Source organism: Palaemon carinicauda, chromosome 41, assembly GCF_036898095.1.
Source record: "Palaemon carinicauda isolate YSFRI2023 chromosome 41, ASM3689809v2, whole genome shotgun sequence".
Lineage (NCBI taxonomy): Eukaryota > Metazoa > Arthropoda > Malacostraca > Decapoda > Palaemonidae > Palaemon > Palaemon carinicauda.
The window spans coordinates 52,091,861-52,113,785 of record NC_090765.1 but is presented as its reverse complement, the minus strand read 5'-3'; the positions used below and the strand labels follow the sequence as shown (position 1 = coordinate 52,113,785).

The 21,925-nt window shown below is 44.2% G+C and overlaps 1 protein-coding gene across 2 annotated transcripts in view; it reads right to left on the bottom strand.

The window, feature by feature from the left end:
• The window catches only part of Arp2 (Actin-related protein 2), a 64,462-nt gene extending 44,005 nt beyond the window's left edge, over nucleotides 1-20,457 (bottom strand). The window contains exons 1-3 of one of the 2 annotated variants that reach the window (XM_068364710.1): nucleotides 20,325-20,457; nucleotides 11,625-11,735; nucleotides 10,723-10,746 (exon numbers count right to left, since the gene is read on the bottom strand). In XM_068364710.1, the coding sequence (XP_068220811.1) occupies nucleotides 10,723-10,746; nucleotides 11,625-11,735; nucleotides 20,325-20,372 (183 nt within the window). In that variant the 5' untranslated portion in view covers nucleotides 20,373-20,457. The remainder of the gene's footprint in view (nucleotides 1-10,722; nucleotides 10,747-11,624; nucleotides 11,736-20,324) is intronic. The other variant, XM_068364711.1, reaches the window with a different exon arrangement.
• Between the last annotated feature and the right edge of the window lie 1,468 nt (nucleotides 20,458-21,925).

Genomic DNA, 21,925 nt, shown 5'->3' with positions numbered 1-21,925 from the left:
TCTGCACCAAAAATGAGAGGCTTTGTCATGCATAAAAACAGGATTAAACTTCCTTTCATTACTTAACTCTTTAACCCCCAGGCTATTTGGAAATTTCCAACCCTTAACCACCAGGGTTTTTTTTTTTCAAGCACATTTTCCAGCATATTTTTTTCAAATTGCTCTAACAGCCTTAATTTTCATCATAGAGAGGTCAGGTTGGTCTCATTCTCTTGGAAAATGCCTGAAATTTCTCAAAAAATTATCAAAAATATGCAAAAAAAATTTAAATAGCAGTTTTTTGCAAGGACGTACCGGTACATCCATGGGGTAAAGGGATGAGTTTTGTGAAACGTACCAGTACGTCCTTTGGGGGTAAAAGGGTTAGAAATCTCGTTGCAAAAGGCAACACGTGCACCGTGAAACCTGTCTCAAGAATTATTTTAGAGCAATGGAAGTGAACTGGATATAAAATCTATAGCAAAGAAGAAAGGGCTGACCAAACAATATTAATTCCTATAAAAAATTCAAATGCAAACAGGTTAGTTTTGATCTATCCAATCTTAACATTCTTATAAAACATCTTTGAGAGAGAAACACTTTCAAACCTAGTACGAAAGCAACTGCAGTGTACGCCATAACACTGTTATTTAATGAAAGACGGTACACTCTGGGACATCATGCTTCAAAATAGTGCTTTTAAATCGTGTGTGTGTTGTCCTTTTATAAAGATTAATAGATAATTTGCAAATATTGAATGTTTTCATATGCATTTTTCCCGTTCAAATATATAAAATAAAATCAAAAATGACAAATTCGAAGATAATTTGTATTTTTCCTAACCATACAAACCTTAGCTATTTACAAAGGGTTATTACTTTTAGCGTAGCTGAAATGGCGAGCCATTAGAATTTAACGAGGGTGTATTACCCCCGCGCTAGTTAGCGGGGGGGTAGGGGAGTGGTAGCTAGCTACCCCTCCTCCCCCTCACACACAGGTGAATACTCACTTTCACTTAGAGGTAGGACTTGTCTTGGGGGACAGGGCTGGCGGGCAAATATGTGTAAATAGCTAAGGTTTGTATGGTTAGGAAAAATACAAATTATCTTCGAATTTGTCATTTGTTCCGTAACCGAAATACAAACCACGCTATTTACAAAGGGTGACTTATCCCTTAGGAAGGGTGGAAAGTCCCCAGCCATACTGGCTTTGGCTTTACCCGGGGACTCAGAATCCGAGTGAGTCGCACTCGAGAAAAGGAGTCCCTGCACCTCACAAGTTCCTTGCACCGCAAGGAACCATGTGGCCTACGTAAGCTTGTGTGTGAAGGAAGAAGTGTGACCCGTCCTAGGCAGTTGACCTGGAGTTCCAGAAGGAACTCTGGGTTAGGACGTTCCCAATACCACCTCGTCAGGGTATGGGGGACGCGACAGTATTGACTCAATACTCGGAACACAAGGAAGCATGGTTTACCTGCAGAGGTTCGAGGTCAGCTATGCAGAGACCAGGATGCTGCTTCCCCGTAGAGGGGATGATGAAGAAAGAAGTAAGGGCCAGACATACTTCTTTCGTTCATGCAGACTAAAACCTGATAACAATGCCCTCAACCTTCTGCTACCTGTCCAAAAAGGAGCCTGAGGTTAGACCAGCTGTTGTGTAGCCACCACAGAGCGATAGAAAACGTATCGAGACTCCTGTGGGTCACGCCCTGCAGGAAGCGGGCTGCGAAGGTCATCAGACGCTTCCAGACTCCAGCTTGTAGCACCTGCGTCACAGAGTAGTATTACTCGAAGGCGAGGGACGTTGCGATGTATCCAACATCGTGCTGTAGGGCGACGTGACGGGGGAGGGTCTGAAGACAGGTCGAGATGAATGTCCTTGAGTCCGGGCTGAAGAGGTATACTGGTGACTCTCCCCCCATGTCCTCCTTGTGTTCCCAAATCGGCTGCAACTGAGGCCAAACTGCAGCTGTTCCCAGCGCTAACCTCTCGATTCCTGTACTGGCAAGAAAGAGAAGGTCTTGGGACATCAGACACAGAATGGAGACTCAAAATCTTGAATGAATCGGACCGAAGGGTCGGGACCCTCAGATTCTGAGTCTAGCCAACAACTCAGGAGCGAGCCTGAATGTTGCCTTCCCCTCTTCCTTAGAAAGGGGGGGAGTAGTAAGAGACCAAGAAGATTGCTTACACACTGGCCGTGGCCAGAGTGAGCAGAAGACCCAAGGCGGAATACAATCCGAGGCCTGTCGTAAAAGGGTCTTGAGAAGATCTCTTAAAGGACTAAAAGTCCGAGCCATGCTCCAAGTTGGAGGTCTTCCTCCGACTAGGGCAGGGACGATCGTAGCTTCGCATGAGCGAGGATAGATCCAGCGGGCAGGAAAAAGTTATTCCTTTAAGCCTGAAGGTCAGGGAAAGGCTGAGCGACAGGCTTCATTGCCAAGAGCGGAAAGGAGTTTCCTCCCGCCGAAAGGCAATAAGACCGTTATTGCTGGAGAAGAGGCCTCACGGGAAGAGGTATATCTCCCACGGCACCAACCACCTTAGACTCTTCACTTTGCCTGGGAGACCCCTGTGGATGACTATCGCAGATGACGCGACCTCCGTACCGCGACTGTAGCGGGTTGTCTCTTCTAGAGGAGGAAGCGTAGTGTCTCCAGGCATGAAGCCGAAGCGACGCCCCGGTTCGGGAGAGATGTCGCAGTGTGGTTGCTTGAGTAGTCTGCGCCGTGGGAGAAGCTCTCCCGGGAGTTCCGTCAGGGGAAGCAGAGGGTCCAGAAACCGTTCTGCGCATAGTCCCAGTGGAGCTCTCCCATTGAAAGGTTGACAGACAACCTGGTTTTGTTGAGACCCATTGTCCGCAGACAAAAAGGAGGGAAGACGCAGGCGTCGAAGTTGTCCCACCATCACCGGAATGCATCTTGCCAGAGTCTCGGGGTCTGAGACTGGGGGGAAAACTAGCGGAAGCTTGAGGTTCCAAGCTGTCGCGATCAGGTCCCCCAGACCAGCACTTGCTGGTTACCCAAGGTCAAAGACCCTTAGGTACACTCTCTCTATAAGGCTCTGCTCGGATAGTCTGAGAGAAACATTCCCCTGCCTGGAATGAGAGAGCCGATGGTGGAATTGAGAGAATCTCAATCATCCCGGTATCTCTACTGCAAGATGTGAAGGTGTGAAAATGCGTCCCCTGCTGGTTAGCATGAAGTCGACACGCAACGGGGCGACTTGGCAGGAGCGGTAGGATCTGAAGAGGGGCCAGACTAAGGCCCTTAAGCCTGCCTGGATGATGGAGAGGTATCCTTCAGGTCTTGACCATAGGCCTGGACCGGAACATGCCCCCCCCCCCCCCCCCTTTCCTTTGACGAGTCCGAGAACCGCATCAAGAATGTGGGGAAAGGACGAGAATATCCACTACCATCAAGAGGCTCCATAGGTCAACACCCATTGCAGGTTTAATAGTTCCGCTGGTCCCATAGGGCCAGGGAGTCCGGTTAAACATTGCCTGAAGCCACCGGAACTTGAATCGCCCCACATGGAAATTATCCTGAGGCGACCGTTCGGACTATAAACGGGTCAATGAGGAAAGAAGAACTAGGAAACGTTCCAAGGTAGGGCTGAAAACTCTGCTTGACTGAGAACAGGTACTGCGACTCTCCTCAGTCTTGCCACAGTCAACCGAAAGGAAGGCTCGGAGGATGTGGTAACAGAATCTGGCGTCCCCAGGTGGTCACCCATCCAAGTACCGACGTTGCTTAACCTCGCTGGACGGACGAGAAGCGGGGTTTCCAACGTGGTAAGGCGGTTGACTCAATATCATGGCCAGATACTCCAGATGTTGAGGCAGAGGAAGAGAAGGCTCCAAGCAAAATACCATGAGCCCACACTCATGGTCAGCATTCGGAAGCTTTTCCCGGCGCTGAAGAAGGTCGAAACCCGAGCCTACCGGAGTTGACCAGCCCTCCAAACAGCAGAGGAGGCGGAAGTCTGCACCTGAGCGGCCAAGAGGAAGGTAGGGAGAGTTCTCTGGGGAAACAAACCTGCTATGCCACGGCGGGATAGCCACACTGCATCATAAGCAGGAATACTTGCAGTTTAGGCTGAATTCGACGAGCACCCTGGAAGATGGATGGAATGGAAACTGAAAGTACCCGTCCTTCCGATCCAGGGTTAAAGGAGTCCTGTCGCCTCGTTACCAGTCTGATCGATTCTGCTGGTCTACGCTGGCCAAAGTTTGTTTGACAAACTTGATCAGGGCTGAGAGGTCGACTATGGACATCCCCTCTCAGATCCTTCCTTACAAGAAAGGATCGACTGAGGGGACCGGGGGTGAAGCCGTCGATGATCCTAAGGAAGACCTTCGCCTAAGGTATGGATCATTCTGCCCAACCGGGCAACTCTGCTGATGCTATGGCATAGAGGTTCAGAGACACTGAATTCGCTGACAGAGACGGCAGGCGCGATATCCTTGGCTACTCACAGAGATTGTGCGGGAATGGGCATCGGGAAGCTGTCATTCGGATGAGTAACCTTAAGCATCCTCCCAGCGAAAAAACCTGCAATCCTAGAGTTCGTGAACTCCTTTTAGGACTATGCCCCCCCGGGGGAGTCTCCCGTGCCATCTGTTCCTGACAGGAGGAAACTGCAATTGGACACCTTGTCCCAGTTGTCGTAGCCGATAACTTAGGCCGACGTGGTTGAAAGAAAAGGGAGCTGGAGCCCTGCAGAGTCTGGAAGAAAGCGCCTTGGAGGAGTGAAACCGGAAGTCGATTTACTCCGCACAGCAGATGTTTAAGTCTCTGTCCTTGGGCAAAGACAAAACTCTTCTCAAGGATGGAAGGGTGTCTGAGGTCGTTGACCTCCACAGATGAGACACCCGAAGGAAGCCTTCAGTCAGTGCGTCCAGATGGTACAACATCGAGCTTGTCCGCAAGTAGATACTTAACGACGAAAGGCCAAGGTGCCTGAGCTCGAGAGGAGGAAAGTACCCTTGATCTTCCTGTAGCTTCCTTGAACCAAACCTCGGGCCGTAACCGAGGAGGGAAAGAACCTGGTAAGCTCCCAGAGGAAGAGGTAAGCAGTCACCCCTTGTCCGATGGAGAAATCTTCAACGGAAAGCCCCCCCGCCAAAAATCCTTCCAGGGCGGGAGAAGGAGAGAGTACTCGTGCAGGAGAGGGGACCCTCGAGACCGACCTCTTGGGAACCAACTTCGCCCTGGGGGAAGTCACCACGAAGTCCACTCCTCTCTTTCTCTTCAGCGTAGGAGAGACAGCCGCTGGTTTGTTACCCTGGCCGGTGAGTGCTGGTTTCATAACCCTCATTAACGCCCGTGCCAGCGGATCAAACCATGTCTGCTGCTCCAAGGACACAGAGTCCAAAATCCTCGCTAAGGTGAAAGGGATCGGGCGATCCTTTGGAGAGGACACGACGGTTCCTGCCTGAAAAGAAGGTGGGAAGAATGCTGTACTGACCTGTCTTCGTCCTGCACTACCAACCTGTGCTTGGATGGAGGTGATCCCGAGTGCCGCCTAGGAGCACGCGTCCCTGCTGCTACCACCGGCTGTGGAATTCGCCGCGAACTATGGTCGCGCGAGGGCGAACGGTCGCGCAAAGGCGAATGGTCGCGCGGGCGCACAGGCGAGTGGTCGCGCGGGCGCGCAGGCGAGCGGTCGCGAGGGCGCGCAGGCGAGCGATCGCGCGGGCAAGCGATCGTGCGGGCGCGCAGGCGAGCGATCGCGCGGGCGCGCAGGCGAGCGATCGCGCGGGCGCGCAGGCGAGCGATCGCGCGGGCGCGCAGGCGAATGGGCGTGACGGCGAGGGATCGTGCTGCCGCGTAGGTGAAGAAGATCGCTGGCGGTAAGCGATGGCGAGCAGCATGTGTAGGTGAATGATCGCGTGATAGGGTGCGATGGTGATCAGCATCCGCAAGAGGGCGATCGTTCAGGGTTGTGCGATGAGGAGCAGCATGCGTAAGCGGGCAATCGTGCAGGGTTGTGCGATGGCGAGCAGCATGCGCAGGTGAATGATCGCGGAAAGGGTGCGATGGTGATCAGCATCTGCAGGAGGGCGATCGTTCAGGGTGGTGCGATGAGGAGCAGCATGCGTAAGCGGGCAATCGTTCAGGGTTGTGCGATGGCGAGCAGCATGCGCAGGTGAATGATCGCGTGAAAGGGTGCGATGGTGATCAGCATCTGCAAGAGGGCGATCGTTCAGGGTTGTGCGATGAGGAGCAGCATGCGTAAGCGGGCAATCGTTCAGGGTTGTGCGATGGCGAGCAGCATGCGCAGGTGAATGATCGCGTGAAAGGGTGCGATGGTGATCAGCATCCGCAAGAGGGCGATCGTTCAGGGTTGTGCGATGAGGAGCAGCATGCGTAAGCGGGCAATCGTTCAGGGTTGTGCGATGGCGAGCAGCATGCGATGGCGATCAGCATCCGCAGTTGAGGGTCGCGCGATGGCGATCAGCATCCGCAGTTGAGGGTCGCGCGATGGCGATCAGCATCCGCAGTTGAGGGTCGCGCGATGGCGATCAGCATCCGCAGTTGAGGGTCGCGCGATGGCGATCAGCATCCGCAGTTGAGGGTAGCGCGATGGCGATCAGCATCTGCAGTTGAGGGTCGTGCGATGGCGATCAGCATCCGCAGTTGAGGGTCGCGCGATGGCGATCAGCATCCGCAGTTGAGGGTCGCGCGATGGCGATCAGCATCTGCAGTTGAGGGTCGCGCGATGGCGATCAGCATCCGCAGTTGAGGGTCGCGCGATGGCGATCAGCATCTGCAGTTGAGGGTCGCGCGATGGCGATCAGCATCCGCAGTTGAGCTAGTAGCTGGCGAACCATGTTCCTCCAGAAGTGTTGGAGAACGTTGGCGTGCCAGCTGTAACACACGTAGGCGATCCGGAGATCGCTGGCGAGCTGATGATCGCTGACGAGCTGACGATCGCTGGCGAGCTGACGATCGCTGACGAGCTGATGATCGCTGACGAGCTGATGATCGCTGCCGAGCAGAAGGCTACGCGTGGAAGCCTGCGCAAAGAAGAGTCCTTGACCCCGACCTGAACCGAAGTTCTAGATCGCGAGGGCGAACGTGGGCGCACAGGGCACGTAACAGGAACCGCAGGGAAGATCATCTTGAAAGCGCTGACGAACAGGAGAGCGCTGACGAACAGAAGGGCGCGCAGGGAAACCCTGACACGCAAGGGAAGAACCCCCGTGGGGGCAACCCTTTGCCCCGAAGGGATCGTTGTCCGCCGGGAGACTGATGTCCGTCGGAAGACCGCTGTCCGTCGGGAAGACCGTTGTCCGTCAGGAAGACCGTTGCCCGTCGGAAGACGGGATTAGACTGCTGTCCATCTGCACCAAGACGGAAGATCGAGAAAAAGAAGTTGTAGGCTGCAAACGGAGATTCAAAAAGGCGCCTCAAGCACCCTTATAGGGAGATGAGAGGCCCTTACGACGAGGCGGACGGAGGGCCTTACGGCGAGGGAGGCCAACAGCAACAGCAACAGAAGAAACCTCCGAAGAGGAGTCTCTATGAGTGTACTCTCTCGCGAACGAAAGAGAAACACTTCGTGGAAGAGACTGGTCAGCCAGTGACCTAAAAGGGGCAATCCTCCGAAGAGGAGCTCCTGCAGTTGCCCAGCCCCTTGAGCGAAACTGCAGGTGCGACCGCTCAGCACCAAGAGCATAGTCGCACGAAAAAAAGGCAAGAGAAGAACCCCCCAAAAGAGGAAAAGCTCAAGCCTGGACAGGAAAAAACTTCCCTCGGAAGGAAAGTTATCCGCCCAAGGAGGCAAGCCTCCTGACTGTTCTAAAATGAACTGGAGAGCTGTCCGTCGACACGGGAGTACTACCAGTAGAAGGAGACACGCCCCTGACGACAATACAAGGAGGGAGGCAGCAACAGCCGAATCCCCAGGACTCAACCAGACAGCTCACACCGTTGCTATATTACAGAAACGAACTAGATCGGTAACTGTAAAAAAATAAAACAAATAATATTAGTACACATTCATTCCCCCGGGAAGGCTCCGAAGAGGAATCCCGAGGAAAAGGAACAAGAATTACACAACAGGCACGTGCCCTCACAACCACTTACACTCGCGGAAGGAGAGCTGTAACCAAAACAGAATTATAACAATTATAATTATGTAACTATGTAATTATGTAATTTAAAAATGAATGAACACTAAAGAAAAAAACGAAAACCCCGAAAGGAATCGTTCTACAAGCTGAAAAATTAACAACTACAATTAGATTCATAAACTAATTGAGACAAAATGTACGGCGTAGCAACCCCACCCACACGGGAAGGAAGCTACAAGGGCGTAGTAAAAACATAGTAAAAGGGTGAACGACCTCAAGAGAGAGAGAGAGAGAAAGACCGAAGTCAAACTCGATCGCAACCCATAAAATTAGGCCGTGGTGGCCTAACTGCCGAGGCCTCCACGTAGATATCGTACACTACACACACACATCTGAAAAGGAAACTTACTTATTTCTATACTCAAATATATATACAAACATGAAAACATGTTTACATATATATTGAGTAAAAGAAAAGTAAGCGATTAAGTAAAGACAAAACAGACAATGGCTGCCAAGCGAGGACCAAGACAGAGACGTCTGTCACAGTCCGAGCCAAAAGTGAAAGTGAGTATTCACCTGTGTGTGAGGGGGAGGAGGGGTAGCTAGCTACCACTCCCCTACCCCCCCGCTAACTAGCGCGGGGGTAATACACCCTCGTTAAATTCTAATGGCTCGCCATTTCAGCTACGCTAAAAGTAATAACCCTTTGTAAATAGCGTGGTTTGTATTTCGGTTACGGAACAACTTATAAACATCACATCAACAGCAATGACAAGATTTCAGGCCACTGCCGAATTAAAATACAACTGAAGAATACATTCATATTATCTCTTACCATAAAGATAACTTATCCAATTACTATACAAATCTATAAATCAATATGGAAAAAATAAACCAAAAAGATTTATGAACAGTTATACATAGATTTATAATATTCTAAATATAAAAACATCACCTAGCCGTGAATTATATCACATAATAACCACTATTAAATAAAGTTTATTTCATATTTTATCACATTATCTGCTATATGGTGACAAAGTAATCATAATGCAATGAATACACCGTATTTCAAAATTGAGTTTTCGTTGGAATTAACGCCAAGTTCAAAGCCAAATTAAGTCTTCATTGAAATTAACGCCAAGTCCAAAACCAAATTGAGTCTTTGTTGGAATTAACGCCAAGTCCAAAACCAAATTGTGTCTTCATTGCAATAAACGCTAAGTCCAAAACATGTTATTAATTCAAATCAGTATTCACTTACAACTGTCTTCCATCACTTTAGAACTAAAATTCAAGATACAGTACTAAATAGTAAATAGACTTTAAATGAAGAGTAAAAACTTTGTCATCACGAAGCTTTGACGGTCAACAAGAATGTCACGATTCAAGTCATTTGAAAATGACAGCTACCTTGAGTAAAAAGGTTTTTATTTTTAATGGCAATAACAACATGAATAACAAATTCACCTCAACAGTGTTTTACAATTTAAAACTCACAGCTAAACAACAACAATCAGCAGGAAATAATCTTCACTGCAGTTTATCTATGTTCCCAATAATTACTTAAGCAGGAAAACTAAATTAAATTCAGGGATTAAAAGTGTAATTCATGCACTTTTATCTAGAGAATTAGCCAACTGGGTTGCGGTTGAATGAATTCCACCCAAAACGCCTTTAATAATTACCGACGTTCAATTTACAGCGAGAAAATGGGAACGTATTACATTCAAGATAAGTTTCAACAATACTTAAATTGTACATACTAAATTTACACTAAAGATTTTATAAGGAATTAACGGCATATGTTTCTCCTCCAAATATAAGAACACTAAATAAGATCAAGGCAAAACGGCATCAAGAAAACCATTCAGTACATCGAATACTCTTACTTAAAACACAAAAAGGGTAAAAACTCTGTGGTGTATTTAAGAAATTCGGAAGAAATGCTGGTATTTCAGTCTTTAGGCAATACACCCCATTCTAAAAACAAGAGGCTACCAAGGCAATGAAGAGGTTCTTTTTATGAATTACTATACCAACAACCATTGGATAACTAGGCATGGCAACCACACTTGAAAAGGAGAGTGCTGCTTCCAACGGAAAATAAAAAGAAAAATTCTTTCTAAAAAGATAGTACAGGTATATATTTGTCCTATTCCAAATTCAAGTCCCTATCTGAGGGGCTACAATAAATTTAAATCTGTGAGAATCGGATAATAAAATGTTAACCCTTTTACCCCCAGGCTATTTGGAAATTTCCAACCCTTAACCCCCAGGGGGTTATTTTTTTCCCAGCACATTTTGCAGTATATTTTTTTTTAAATTGCTCTAACAGCCTTAATTTTTGTCATAGAGAGGTCAGGTTGGTCTCATTCTCTTGGAAAATGCCTGAATTTTCTCAAAAAAATTATCAAAAATATGAAAAAAAAAATTCTATAGCATTTTTTTGCAAGGACGTACTGGTCGTCCATGGGGTAAAAGGATGGCTTTTGTGAAACGTACCAGTACGTCCTTTGGGAGTAAAAGGGTTAAAAGGTGCCTCATCTAGTTATCCAAGGCACAGGTTTACTTCAATATTACTAGGATTACACTCAGGGTCATTCAGTAATAAACTGGGACTGATACACAACCTTGTCCCTGTTTCCAATCAATGCTTACCCCTACAAACTCCCGCATCATACGCTGAAAATATGCTCGTTTTTAGAAAAGGCGTAGAATGAGTACTGAAGTGATATTACAATTTGATTAAACAAAATCATTTTCAAGAAAAGGGGCTCTTAATTAGAGGGACTATTTATTGGGGAAAAAATCATCCTTATTTAATAAGCTGTTGTCATTATTTTATAGATAAGAGGTATCAAAATTTTTTATTTCATCTCAAACATATTATATACTGTATATCATATGTTGAAGGAACCAAGGACATACTAGCAGAGTCAAGCTCAGTAAACAATAATTTTCAACTCGGTAAAACTGATGATAATATTAACACATTAATATATTATCAAAAGGAATATTTCATGATAAAAATCATTCAGAAAATTAAATGAATCTTAATATCTTCCTCACCAAAATTAATAAATTCCTCTTAATTTATAATGTATCATACAATTTCCTAGGCTATAACAAGTCATAATTTAGATTTACTTGAAGCTCAAAACTACACCCCATCTTCTCCATCAGTGAATGTCAGTTCTCTATTAACTAGCATAATTAAATTTCCAAACTCGACTCCTTTATGAACTTTCTAACACTTTACTGAATTAAATGCATAATGCATATCAAACACATTTGAAGGTCTTTCCTAACAAGAAATTGCTGAAAGAAGAGAACAATCATATATGGATTCAATTCTCCTTTTTCTAAATTCTAATATCTATAACTTTTAATATTTTACAAAATGATAAAACTTTCCAAATTCAAAGCTTCTCTGATGTTGTGCTGTATAACACAGGAAACTCAATATAGAGCAGTCAACATCCTGTAGATAAAAACAAACTTTAACATTTAATAAAGCACAGTAACAGTCATGTCTAAAAAATAGAAAAACATCTTCATACCTTCACTTCAATATCTCCAATTTTGTTTGTTGCTCGGATGATGGGGCGCCCAACCATGGAAGGAAATATGTGCGCGGGAAAGTTGCATCCCGCATATCCGACTTTCACAAACTGTAAATAGGAGAGAAATACAATGAAGGACTGGTAAAGAATATCACTTCCTTGTCCCTAGTCTTGTTTATATTAGTCTAAGAAAATGTTTTGTTATACATAATGGCAATTAACATACCGTACCGTACTGACATTGATTGTATATTTTCTCTTTTCCTAATCCCCACCAGTCTAATTTGACTTGGTCTGCCTGCGTTCACTTCTTTTGAACAAAAACTAAACGATACAGTGTGCTACATAAAGTCTTGTACTGGTAGTAGCTTGGCGAGGCCACCAGCCACCAATTGAGATACTACCACTAGAGAGTTATGAGGGTCCTTTGAATGGCAAGACAGTACTTCATTGGATCCTTCTCTCTGGTTACCATTCACTTTCCCTTAGCCGACAAATACACCGAATAGTCTGGCTTATTCTTTACCCCTTCTCCTCTGTCCTTATACACTTGACAACATTGAGATTACCAAACAATTCTTCGTCACCCAAGGGGTTAACTATTGCACTGTAATTGTTCAGTGGCTACTTTCCTCTCGGTATGGGTAGACTCTTTAGCTATGGTAAGCAGCTCCTCAAGAAGGACACTTCAAAATCAAACCATTGTTCTCTAGTCTTGGGTAGCCTCTGTCCCATGGTCTTCCGCTGTCTTGGGTTGGAGTATTCTTGCTTGAGAGTACACTTCGGCACACTATTCTATCTAATTTCCCTTCTTGTTTTGTTGAAGTTTTTATAGCCTATATAGGAAATATTTATTTTAATTTTGTTACTGTTCTTAAAATATTTAATTTTTCCTAGTTTCGTTTCCTCACTGGGCTAATTTCACTGTTGGGGCCCCTCGGCTTATAACATCCTGCTTTTCCAACTAGGGTTGTAGCTTAGCAAGCAATAATAATAATAATACTGATGTCCCTACACAAGTAAACTGATTCTTAAAATAAAACTTATTTCATCACATACCCAATAATCACTAAATGTTTCAAGTTTAAACTTGTCAACAGAGTAAAATAAATGTCTAACTAAGAGTGAAGTGCCCTATATGCGTCTTACTAATCAGTTTCTTTACAAATCTACACTCACTTTTGATTTCGAGACAACAAGTGAATATGATTACTGTACAGTATTGAAATCCTAAATTCTAACATGAAAACACAAATAACCATACTATTATTATCATTACTTGCTAAGCTACAACCCTAGTTGGAAAAGCAGGATGCTATAAGCCCAGGGGCTCCAACAGGGAAAATAGCCCGGTGAGGAAAGGAAACGAGGAAAAATAAAATATTTTAAGACCAGTAACATTAAAATGTTATTTCTATAATAAAATAAATTTTTGAATATACTTACCCGGTGATTATATAAGCTGCAACTCTGTTGCTCGACAGAAAACTCTACGTTAAAAATCCGCCAGCGATCGCTATGCAGGTAGGGGGTGTACTTCAACAGCGCCATCTGTCGTGCAGGTACTCAGTACTCAATGTAAACAAAGAACTCAATTTTCTCCTCGGTCCACTGCGTCTCTATTGGGGAGGAAGGGAGGGTCCTTTAATATATAATCACCGGGTAAGTATATTCAAAAATTTATTTTATTATAAAAATAAAATTTTTCAATATTTAACTTAGCCGATGATTATATAAGCTGATTCACACCCAGGGGGGTGGGTAGAGACCAGCAATAAATGTTTACATTATTATGAGCTAAGGATTTTTTATTTTATTTTAGCAGTTATCAAAATAACAAACTTAAAATAAATAAGTACCTGGTAAGGAAGTCGACTTGAACAATTACTCTGCCTTTTTAAGTACGTCTTCCTTACGGAGCCTCGCGATCCTCTTAGGATGCTGAGCGACCCCTAGGAGCTGAAGTATCAAGGGTTGCAACCCATACAACAGGACCTCATCAAAACCTCTAATCTAGGCGCTTCTCAAGAAATGACTTTGACCACCCGCCAAATCAAGTAGGATGCGAAAGGCTTCTTAGCCTTCCGGACAACCCAAAAACAATAATAAAACATTTCAAGAGAAAGTTTAAAGAGGTTATGGAATTAGGGAATTGTAGTGGTTGAGCCCTCACCCACTACTGCACTCGTTGCTACGAATGGTCCCAGAGTGTAGCAGTTCTCGTAAAGAGACTGGACATTCTTAAGATAAAAAGACGCGAACACTGACTTGCTTTTCCAATAGGTTGCGTCGATTATACTTTGCAGAGATCTATTTTGTTTAAAGGCCACGGAAGTTGCGACAGCTCTAACTTCGTGTGTCCTTACCTTCAGCAAAGCTTGGTCTTCCTCATTCAGATGGGAATGAGCTTCTCGTATTAACAGTCTGATAAAATAGGATAAAGCATTCTTTGACATAGGCAAAGATGGTTCCTTAACTGAACACCATAAAGCTTCAGACGGGCCTCGTAAAGGTTTAGTTCGTTTTAAATAGAACTTAAGAGCTCTTACAGGGCATAAGACTCTTTCTAGTTCATTTCCAACCATACGATAAGTTTGGAATATCGAACGATATTGGCCAAGGCCGAGAAGGCAGCTCGTTTTTGGCTAGAAAACCAAGTTGTAGAACATGTAGCCGTTTCGGATGAGAATCCGATGTTCTTGCTGAAGGCATGAATCTCACTGACTCTTTTAGCTGTGGCTAAGCATACCAGGAAAAGAGTCTTTAAGGTGAGATCTTTCAGGGAGGCTGATTGTAGTGGTTCGAACCTGTCTGACATAAGGAATCTTAGTACCACGTCTAAATTCCAACCAGGTGTAACCAAACGACGCTCCTTCGTGGTCTCAAAAGACTTAAGGAGGTCCTGTAGATCTTTATTGTTGGAAAGAGCTAAGCCTCTGTGACGGAAGACTGATGCCAACATGCTTCTGTAACCCTTGATAGTGGGAGCTGAAAGAGATCATTCTTTCCTCAGATATAAGAGGAAGTCAGCTATTTAAGTTACAGAGGTACTGGTCGAGGATACGGATACTGACTTGCACCAGTTTCGGAAGATTTCCCACTTCGATTGGTAGACTCTAAGGGTGGATGTTCTCCTTGCTCTAGCAATCGCTCTGGCTGCCTCCTTCGAAAAGCCTCTAGCTCTCGAGAGTCTTTCGATAGTCTGAAGGCAGTCAGACGAAGAGCGTGGAGGCCTTGGTGTACCTTCTTTACGTGTGGCTGACGTAGAAGGTCCACCCTTAGGGGAAGTGTTCTGGGAACGTCTACTAGCCATCGAAGTACCTCGGTGAACCATTCTCTCGCGGGCCAGAGGGAAGCAACTAGCGTCAACCTTGTCCCTTCGTGAGAGGCGAACTTCTGCAGTACCTTATTGACAATCTTGAACGGAGGGAATGCATATAGATCTAGATGTGACCAATCTAGGAGAAAGGCATCTATATGAACTGCTGGGTCCGGGATTGGTGAGCAAAATATTGGGAGCCTCTTGGTCATCGAGGTTGCGAAGAGATCTATGGTTGGCTGGCCCCAGGTGGCCCAAAGTCTCTTGCATACATCCTTGTGGAGGGTCCATTATGTTGGAATTATTTGTCCCTTCCGACTGAGACAATCTGCCATGACATTCAAGTTGCCTTGGATGAACCTCGTTACTAGTGATATGTCTAGACCTTTTGACCAGATGAGCAGGTCCCTTGCGATCTCGTACAACGTCAGAGAGTAGGTCCCTCCTTGCTTGGAGATGTACGCCAAAGCCGTGGTGTTGTCCGAGTTCACCTCCGCCACTTTGCCTTGAAGGAGAGACCTGAAGCTTTTCCAGGCCAGACGTACTGCCAGTAGCTCCTTGCAGTTGAAATGCATTGTCCTTTGACTCGAGTTCCATATTCCCGAGCATTCCCGACCGTCTAATGTCGCACCCCAGCCTACGTCCGATGCGTCCGAGAAGAGAACGTGGTTGGGAGTCTGAACAGTCAGGGGAAGACCCTCTCTAAGGTTGATATAGTCCTTTCACCAAGTCAGACAAGACTTTATCTTTTCGGAAACCGGGATCGAGACCGCTTCTAGCGTCTTGTCCTTTTTCCAGTGAAAAGCTAGATGGTATAGAAGAGGACGGAGGTGTAGTCTTCCTAGTGACACAAATTGATCCACGGATGACAGCGTCCCTACCAGACTCATCCACAGCCTGACTGAGCAGCGTTCCTTCTTCAGCATCTTCTGGATGGATAGCAGGGCTGGGGGCTGATCGTCTTGTTCAGCAACGTCCTCATCAGAGGGTTCCTCATCCAAAACTGATGAGGAAACGGCAACGGAGTGGGCAACGTCTGACTCGCTGAATCCGGTCACACTGGTGGATGCGTGACGGAGCCGGACGCAATATCATGGAACTGCTGCACAGTCTGTGAACTGTCAACAACCATGGGTGCGAGAGGAAGCACAGCGTCAACCCGAAACTGTCTAGACCGTCTGGATTGTGCAGTCAACACCCTACCGGGTTGCTGAGGTTGACGCACTGCGTCACAACAAGTCACCTCTGCTGGTTGTTGAACATCCTGAACGTCAACAACCACCTCCGAGTGTCGCTTAACGTCAACGTGCGGCTGGCAACCCACACTGGGTCGCATCGGTGGAGGAACCACCTCAACTGGCAGACGCGAGTAGGTTACCTCAGCGTCAACAGGGCGCACAACCGACCGGTTGGAAGGTTGTTGGCCAGAAGGTTCTTCTCCGCATTTAAGTCCTCTATCAAGGACGCAAGCTTGGACTGCATGTCTTGCAGCAAAGCCCATTTAGGGTCTACGGGAGCAGGTGTGGCAACAGACGGGGTTAGCGACTGAGGCGGAACCGTTTACCATCCCTGAAAGCCTTGTTATGCGTGACATAATAGTACAGCAAAACTTCAAAGGCTCGACAACAGCTGAGAAGTTGACCTGTAAACAACTTGGAGCGTCTCCTGGCTAGGCGCCAGGGAGAGTACCAGAATTGAGAAGTCTATCTGGGCAGAGGCATGAACTCCCAAGCCGAGAACTTCTCTCGTGTCATATCAGACTCTCGCTCTATAAACCAGTTTAAAAGAAGGGAAAGCAAAGGCTGTATCCCCCAAACTCCTCCTGGTGAAAAACCAGTCGCCTAGCCAACGTAACGCTCTCTGGGAGAGCGAGAGAGCACTAGCTTAAAAACAACGGCTTCGAAGTAGCTAGGCCTAGTGTAAGTTCTGACGTTTAGGCGAACGAGGAGCAGCAGTTACAAGATCCGGACGAAGATCCTTAAAAAAATCATCATGATTTAATTAAAGTCCATAGGAGGCTAAGCAGCTTAAGGCTCCTCTCCATCTGACAGAGTCCTCAAGGGAATATCAGTAGGAGGGAGAACAGCAACTTCCTCATCTACAGGAACCTTGTCCGATAAAAGCTGAGTCTCTCACTGGTGCATTAGTAGCGGACCAGAACGCAACGTCATGTAACTGCTTGACAGTCTGTGAACTGTCAACAACTGAACTGTCAACCACAACAGGTGCGTGAGGACGTTCAGCGTCCACTCGAGACTGCTTTGACTGCCTAGAATGAGCAGTCAAAACAACTCTAGAATGCGGAGGTTGACGCACAGCGTCAAAACAAGTCAACTCCGATTGTTAGTGAACGTCTAGAACGTCAACAGGAGCAACAGCCAGTGGCCTAACGTCCAAATGCAGCTGAAAAACCACACGAGACCGCATCGAGTGTGGTTCTAAACAACCTGACTGACGTGACTAAGCTACGCCAACGTCAACAGTAAGCACAAAGGAACGTTAGGTTGGCTGAAAGCCAGGATATCGATGAGATAAACGGCTAGACTCAACGGACTAATCGGCAGAATAGTCTTCCATAAGGGAGGCAAGCATATACTGCATGTTTTGCCATACAACCCCTTAAGGATCAACGGAAATGGTTGTGGTAAGAGACGAGGGTAACGTCTGTGACCGCAACACTTTGCCTACAAAAAAAGACTTTCGGAGTCTGTGTTACGCTTTTGTTAGGCGGCGAGCAGTTATCCGATGACTGCATAGGGTCAGAGCTGTCCTAATGGCTGTAACCAGGACGCTGGACCTGTCCTGAAAGGACTGACTTTCGCTTAAGGGCTCCGAAACCTTGTGACAGGTTTCTTATGCGAAAAGCCTTCGGATGACGAGGAGAAAAAACGTCTCTCTCGTCTTATGGTAGGGGAGATCTTGGTAAGATACACCCAATACCATAGAGGGAAACGTCTGTTCGTTGGTCAGGGCCTCTTGAATCCATAAGTCGTTCGACATTACTTCTCCCCTGGGCTTGGGAGCTTGCAAGAGGTCCCGGACTAGGTGAACGACAGGCACGAACAGACGAACCCTCAGACGCAACACTGTAACACTTTGCGCATATCACTTTATCACTTCGATTTTCTGTTTTGCACTTATTTCACTGAAATCGAAACTTTTACTGATTTCTACCTGAAACACGCAATTCTACCCTTCATTAAAAGGTAGTAATTGCGAAATCAGTCGTATAATGCAGCTCATTAATACCAGCAAAAAACAGAAAACATATTTTAAGATAAAAAATTCAGTGGCTGGGAAAGAGACTAAACACTAGTTCATATAAACTACGTTTTCAATCTCTCACCGCACATAGCCTGGGGACGAGAATAAAAACCTAAAAACGTTTTATCCTTCCTCCCCGTACAGAGACTAGGGACGAGAGTAACACGAGAACAAAGTTACCCGCTTGAACGGAACGTTTTCTCTCCTCTCTCTCCCTCCGTCTCTATCTCTCTCTCTCTTTCTCTCTTGATTTCGCACCTAAGAGAAGAGCCCAATTATATATCGTAAAAAAAAAAACATGTTATTTGACTAAAGGAAAAAACTGAAAGGTTTTTCAAATAAAAAGTTCCTTTAAATTAGAATTTAAAACATTTAAGCTAAGAAAGAATGAACAAAACGTCAGAATCGATTTACTCTTACTGCAAAGTGAAACCGTGATACACTCTCTCTCTATATCATAACGATAGAGCGCATGTTGAACGTCCTGAACGTCAACAACTGCGTAGCCTAAAAAACTAAACGTTAGTTCATCTTTGAAAATAGTACGAAGACTATCAAAGAAATTCTTTCATAAAACATTACATTTAAAAAGTTTTAAACTCTTTAAAAACTAAATAAGATATAACGGGCTCAACGTTGATTAACTTTGGTTCCAAGTTAGGACCGCCTACTATCAGGAAAGGTCGCATATAAACAAAACATTAAAATTTATTTTTATATGTTTATAATAAATGGAAAGTTAATCGAAGAGGCCTAATAAAGGCGGAGAGATATAAAATATATAGATCTATAACGTGATAAGATAATTACTAAAAGCCTAAACACACTTCCGTCTAAGGGAAGGGTCGGCCATTTAAAAGTGAAAGAAAGTCCATACTCTCTTTGTCACCATAATTAAATCTATCCAAAACGAGTTCAAGTTTTGAGATGAAGATAAAACACATGCATAGCGAAAGCTCAAAACTAGAATAGTGTACTTCACCAAATAGTTGTGAAAACAAATCCAGTTAGCAACAGCGAATTAGTAGGTCTTGCCGGTAGCCCGACAGAGAGAAAATTGAGTTCTTTGTTTACATTGAGTACTGAGTACCTGCACGACAGATGGCGCTGTTGAAGTACACCCCCTACCTGCATAGCGATCGCTGGCGGATTTTTAACGTAGAGTTTTCTGTCGAGCAACAGAGTTGCAGCTTATATAATCACCGGCTAAGTTAAATATTGAAAAATAAATATTTCCTATATAAACTATAAAAAATTTAACAAAAAAAGAAGGGAAATTACATAAATATACCAAAATATAACCCAACTGGGAGCCTTTGTAGAAGGTTGGGATGGACCAGGTGTAAAATTTGAAGTTATGGCTGAAAAACCTCTCTTTATTACTAGAACAACACCTAACCTAACCTAGGAGGCATACCCTTACCTACCGGGTAGGGGCTATGCACCCAGCGAACCATTAAGACCACCCTACCCTTAGCTTGCTCTAAGACTAAATCTCAACCCTGTTTGCTTCCCTACACATTTTACACCGGACAGGGTAACATTAAATCATAACTTGGAGCCTTTGTATCTCAACGGCCAGTTCACCCCTTGGGGATTAAAGATGGATATCAACTAACCTAAACTTTCGCGCCCTAACCTAACCTACAAGCCACGTCCTTACCTACTTACCTAATCGGGGGGGCTAACGGCCCCCTGCAACCCCCCGTACACTGTCGTATTCTAAGTTAGCTGTGATCATACATACAGGTGGCCGCTATCATAAATACCCCCCAAAGGTTGTAATAGTTTCCAAAAGTAGTTAGGGGTGGATCCACCATTCTACAAATGAACCAGGTTTGACACTTCTGCCCTAACGTAAAATAACTCGATTCAGCCATTCTAATTTCTAATAAGAGTTAAGTTTACCCTCTCCATATAGTTCGTGATAGACTAAGTATACCATAAAGACAGTGAAGAAATATAATCGTCTTTGCCGTGGCATAAAACCTTCAAACCTATGTACTTTAGGCTGGCTTCACTTGACATCCGGTTTCTTAAAACACCAATTCGTATAAATATATGGAAATTATTACTTCCATTTTCTCAACAACACCTCTCAATGAGCAACTTACTCCTGTTCCATTGTCGCAAACCACTATTTTTCTTCCTTTGCTATCCATTTTTTAATATATTTTCACTAGCGTCACAATTCACACCTCTAATGTTTTGGGTGTTGACGGATTATCAGTTATATCCGATTGAAACTTGAACCTCAGATCCAGTGAGTCACAGAAGAGAGAACGGGATAGTTTTGTACTTACATTTATCGTAAAACTCATATAAAACCATAATTATTAATATAAATGGGTAATAAACTCAAAGGAAGCTATCATTTAAAGTTTTTTTTAGAGTTTTAGATACTAGATTTAATGATAAATTACGATTTATATAACATAAATGTTGATACTAATGTAGCAAACAGTCCCTTAGTGATTGATATGTATGAAGAGAGAACGGGATAGTTTTATACTTACATTTATCGTAAACCTCATATTAAATCATAATTAATCATATAAATTGGTATTAAACTCAAAATAGGTTATCATTTAAAGTTTTTTAAAAAATTATAAATGCAATATTTGTCCATAATTTATTATTCAAATAACTTACTATGTTGATACTAATGTAGAAAACAGTCCCTTAGTGATTGATATGCATGATTAAACGCCCACAGACTTCTTGTCTCACAATGAAAGTAGTATATTATTTGAGTTATTATTATTATTATTATTATTATTACTATCCAAGCTACAACCCTAATTGGAAAAGCAAAATGCTATAAGCCCAGGGGCTCCAATAGGGAAAAATAGCCCAGTGAGGAAAGGAAATAAGGAAATAAATAACTGAAGAGAACAAATTAACAGTAAATCATTCTAAAAAAAGTAACGTCATAACAGATATGTCATATATAAACTATGAACAACTTCAAAAACAAATATGTCATATATAAACTATAAAAAGACTCATGTCCGCCTGGTCAACAAAAAAGCATTTGCTCCAACTTTGAACTTTTGAATTTTTGAATGAAGCCATGCAGGTCATGCACTATACATAACACATTGAAAAGGTGAGTGCTTTATTCAATGCTAAAAATTATGCCATACTTAACAGCGCTACTCTTATGAATAATTAATATTTTTATTTTAGATTTCGACTTTTTATTACTGTGTTGTTACTATTCATTTTGGAGTTACATTATTTATTAAAATACGAAATTTATTGCTTTCAGAGTACGATTTTCTTGCGTAACTATGCCTCTTCGTACCCAAGAGTTTGGTCATTTCGTAAAATAAAGAATTATATATTTTTATTGGTTTGTTCAATTAGTTCATTATGAATATTGCATAATTTTTTTTCATAATTTTGACCAACCGTTCCATTCAGATCTTCCTGGACAGTTCCATCCTGTTCGTAATACTAGTCATGCAGTTAATTCTCATAGGCAGGCCTTCTCCATCATGAGGCTCAATACTACGTAGTATTCTAGAAGTTTTATTCCAGCTGTGACCAAGTTGTGGAATGATCTTCCGAATCGGGTAGTTGAATTAGTAGAACTTCAAAAGTTCAAAGTTGCAGCAAATGTTTTTATGTTGAACTGACTGACATAAGTATTTTCATAGTTATATATGAATTATCTGTTTTAATGTTGTTGATATTTCTTTTAATATATTTT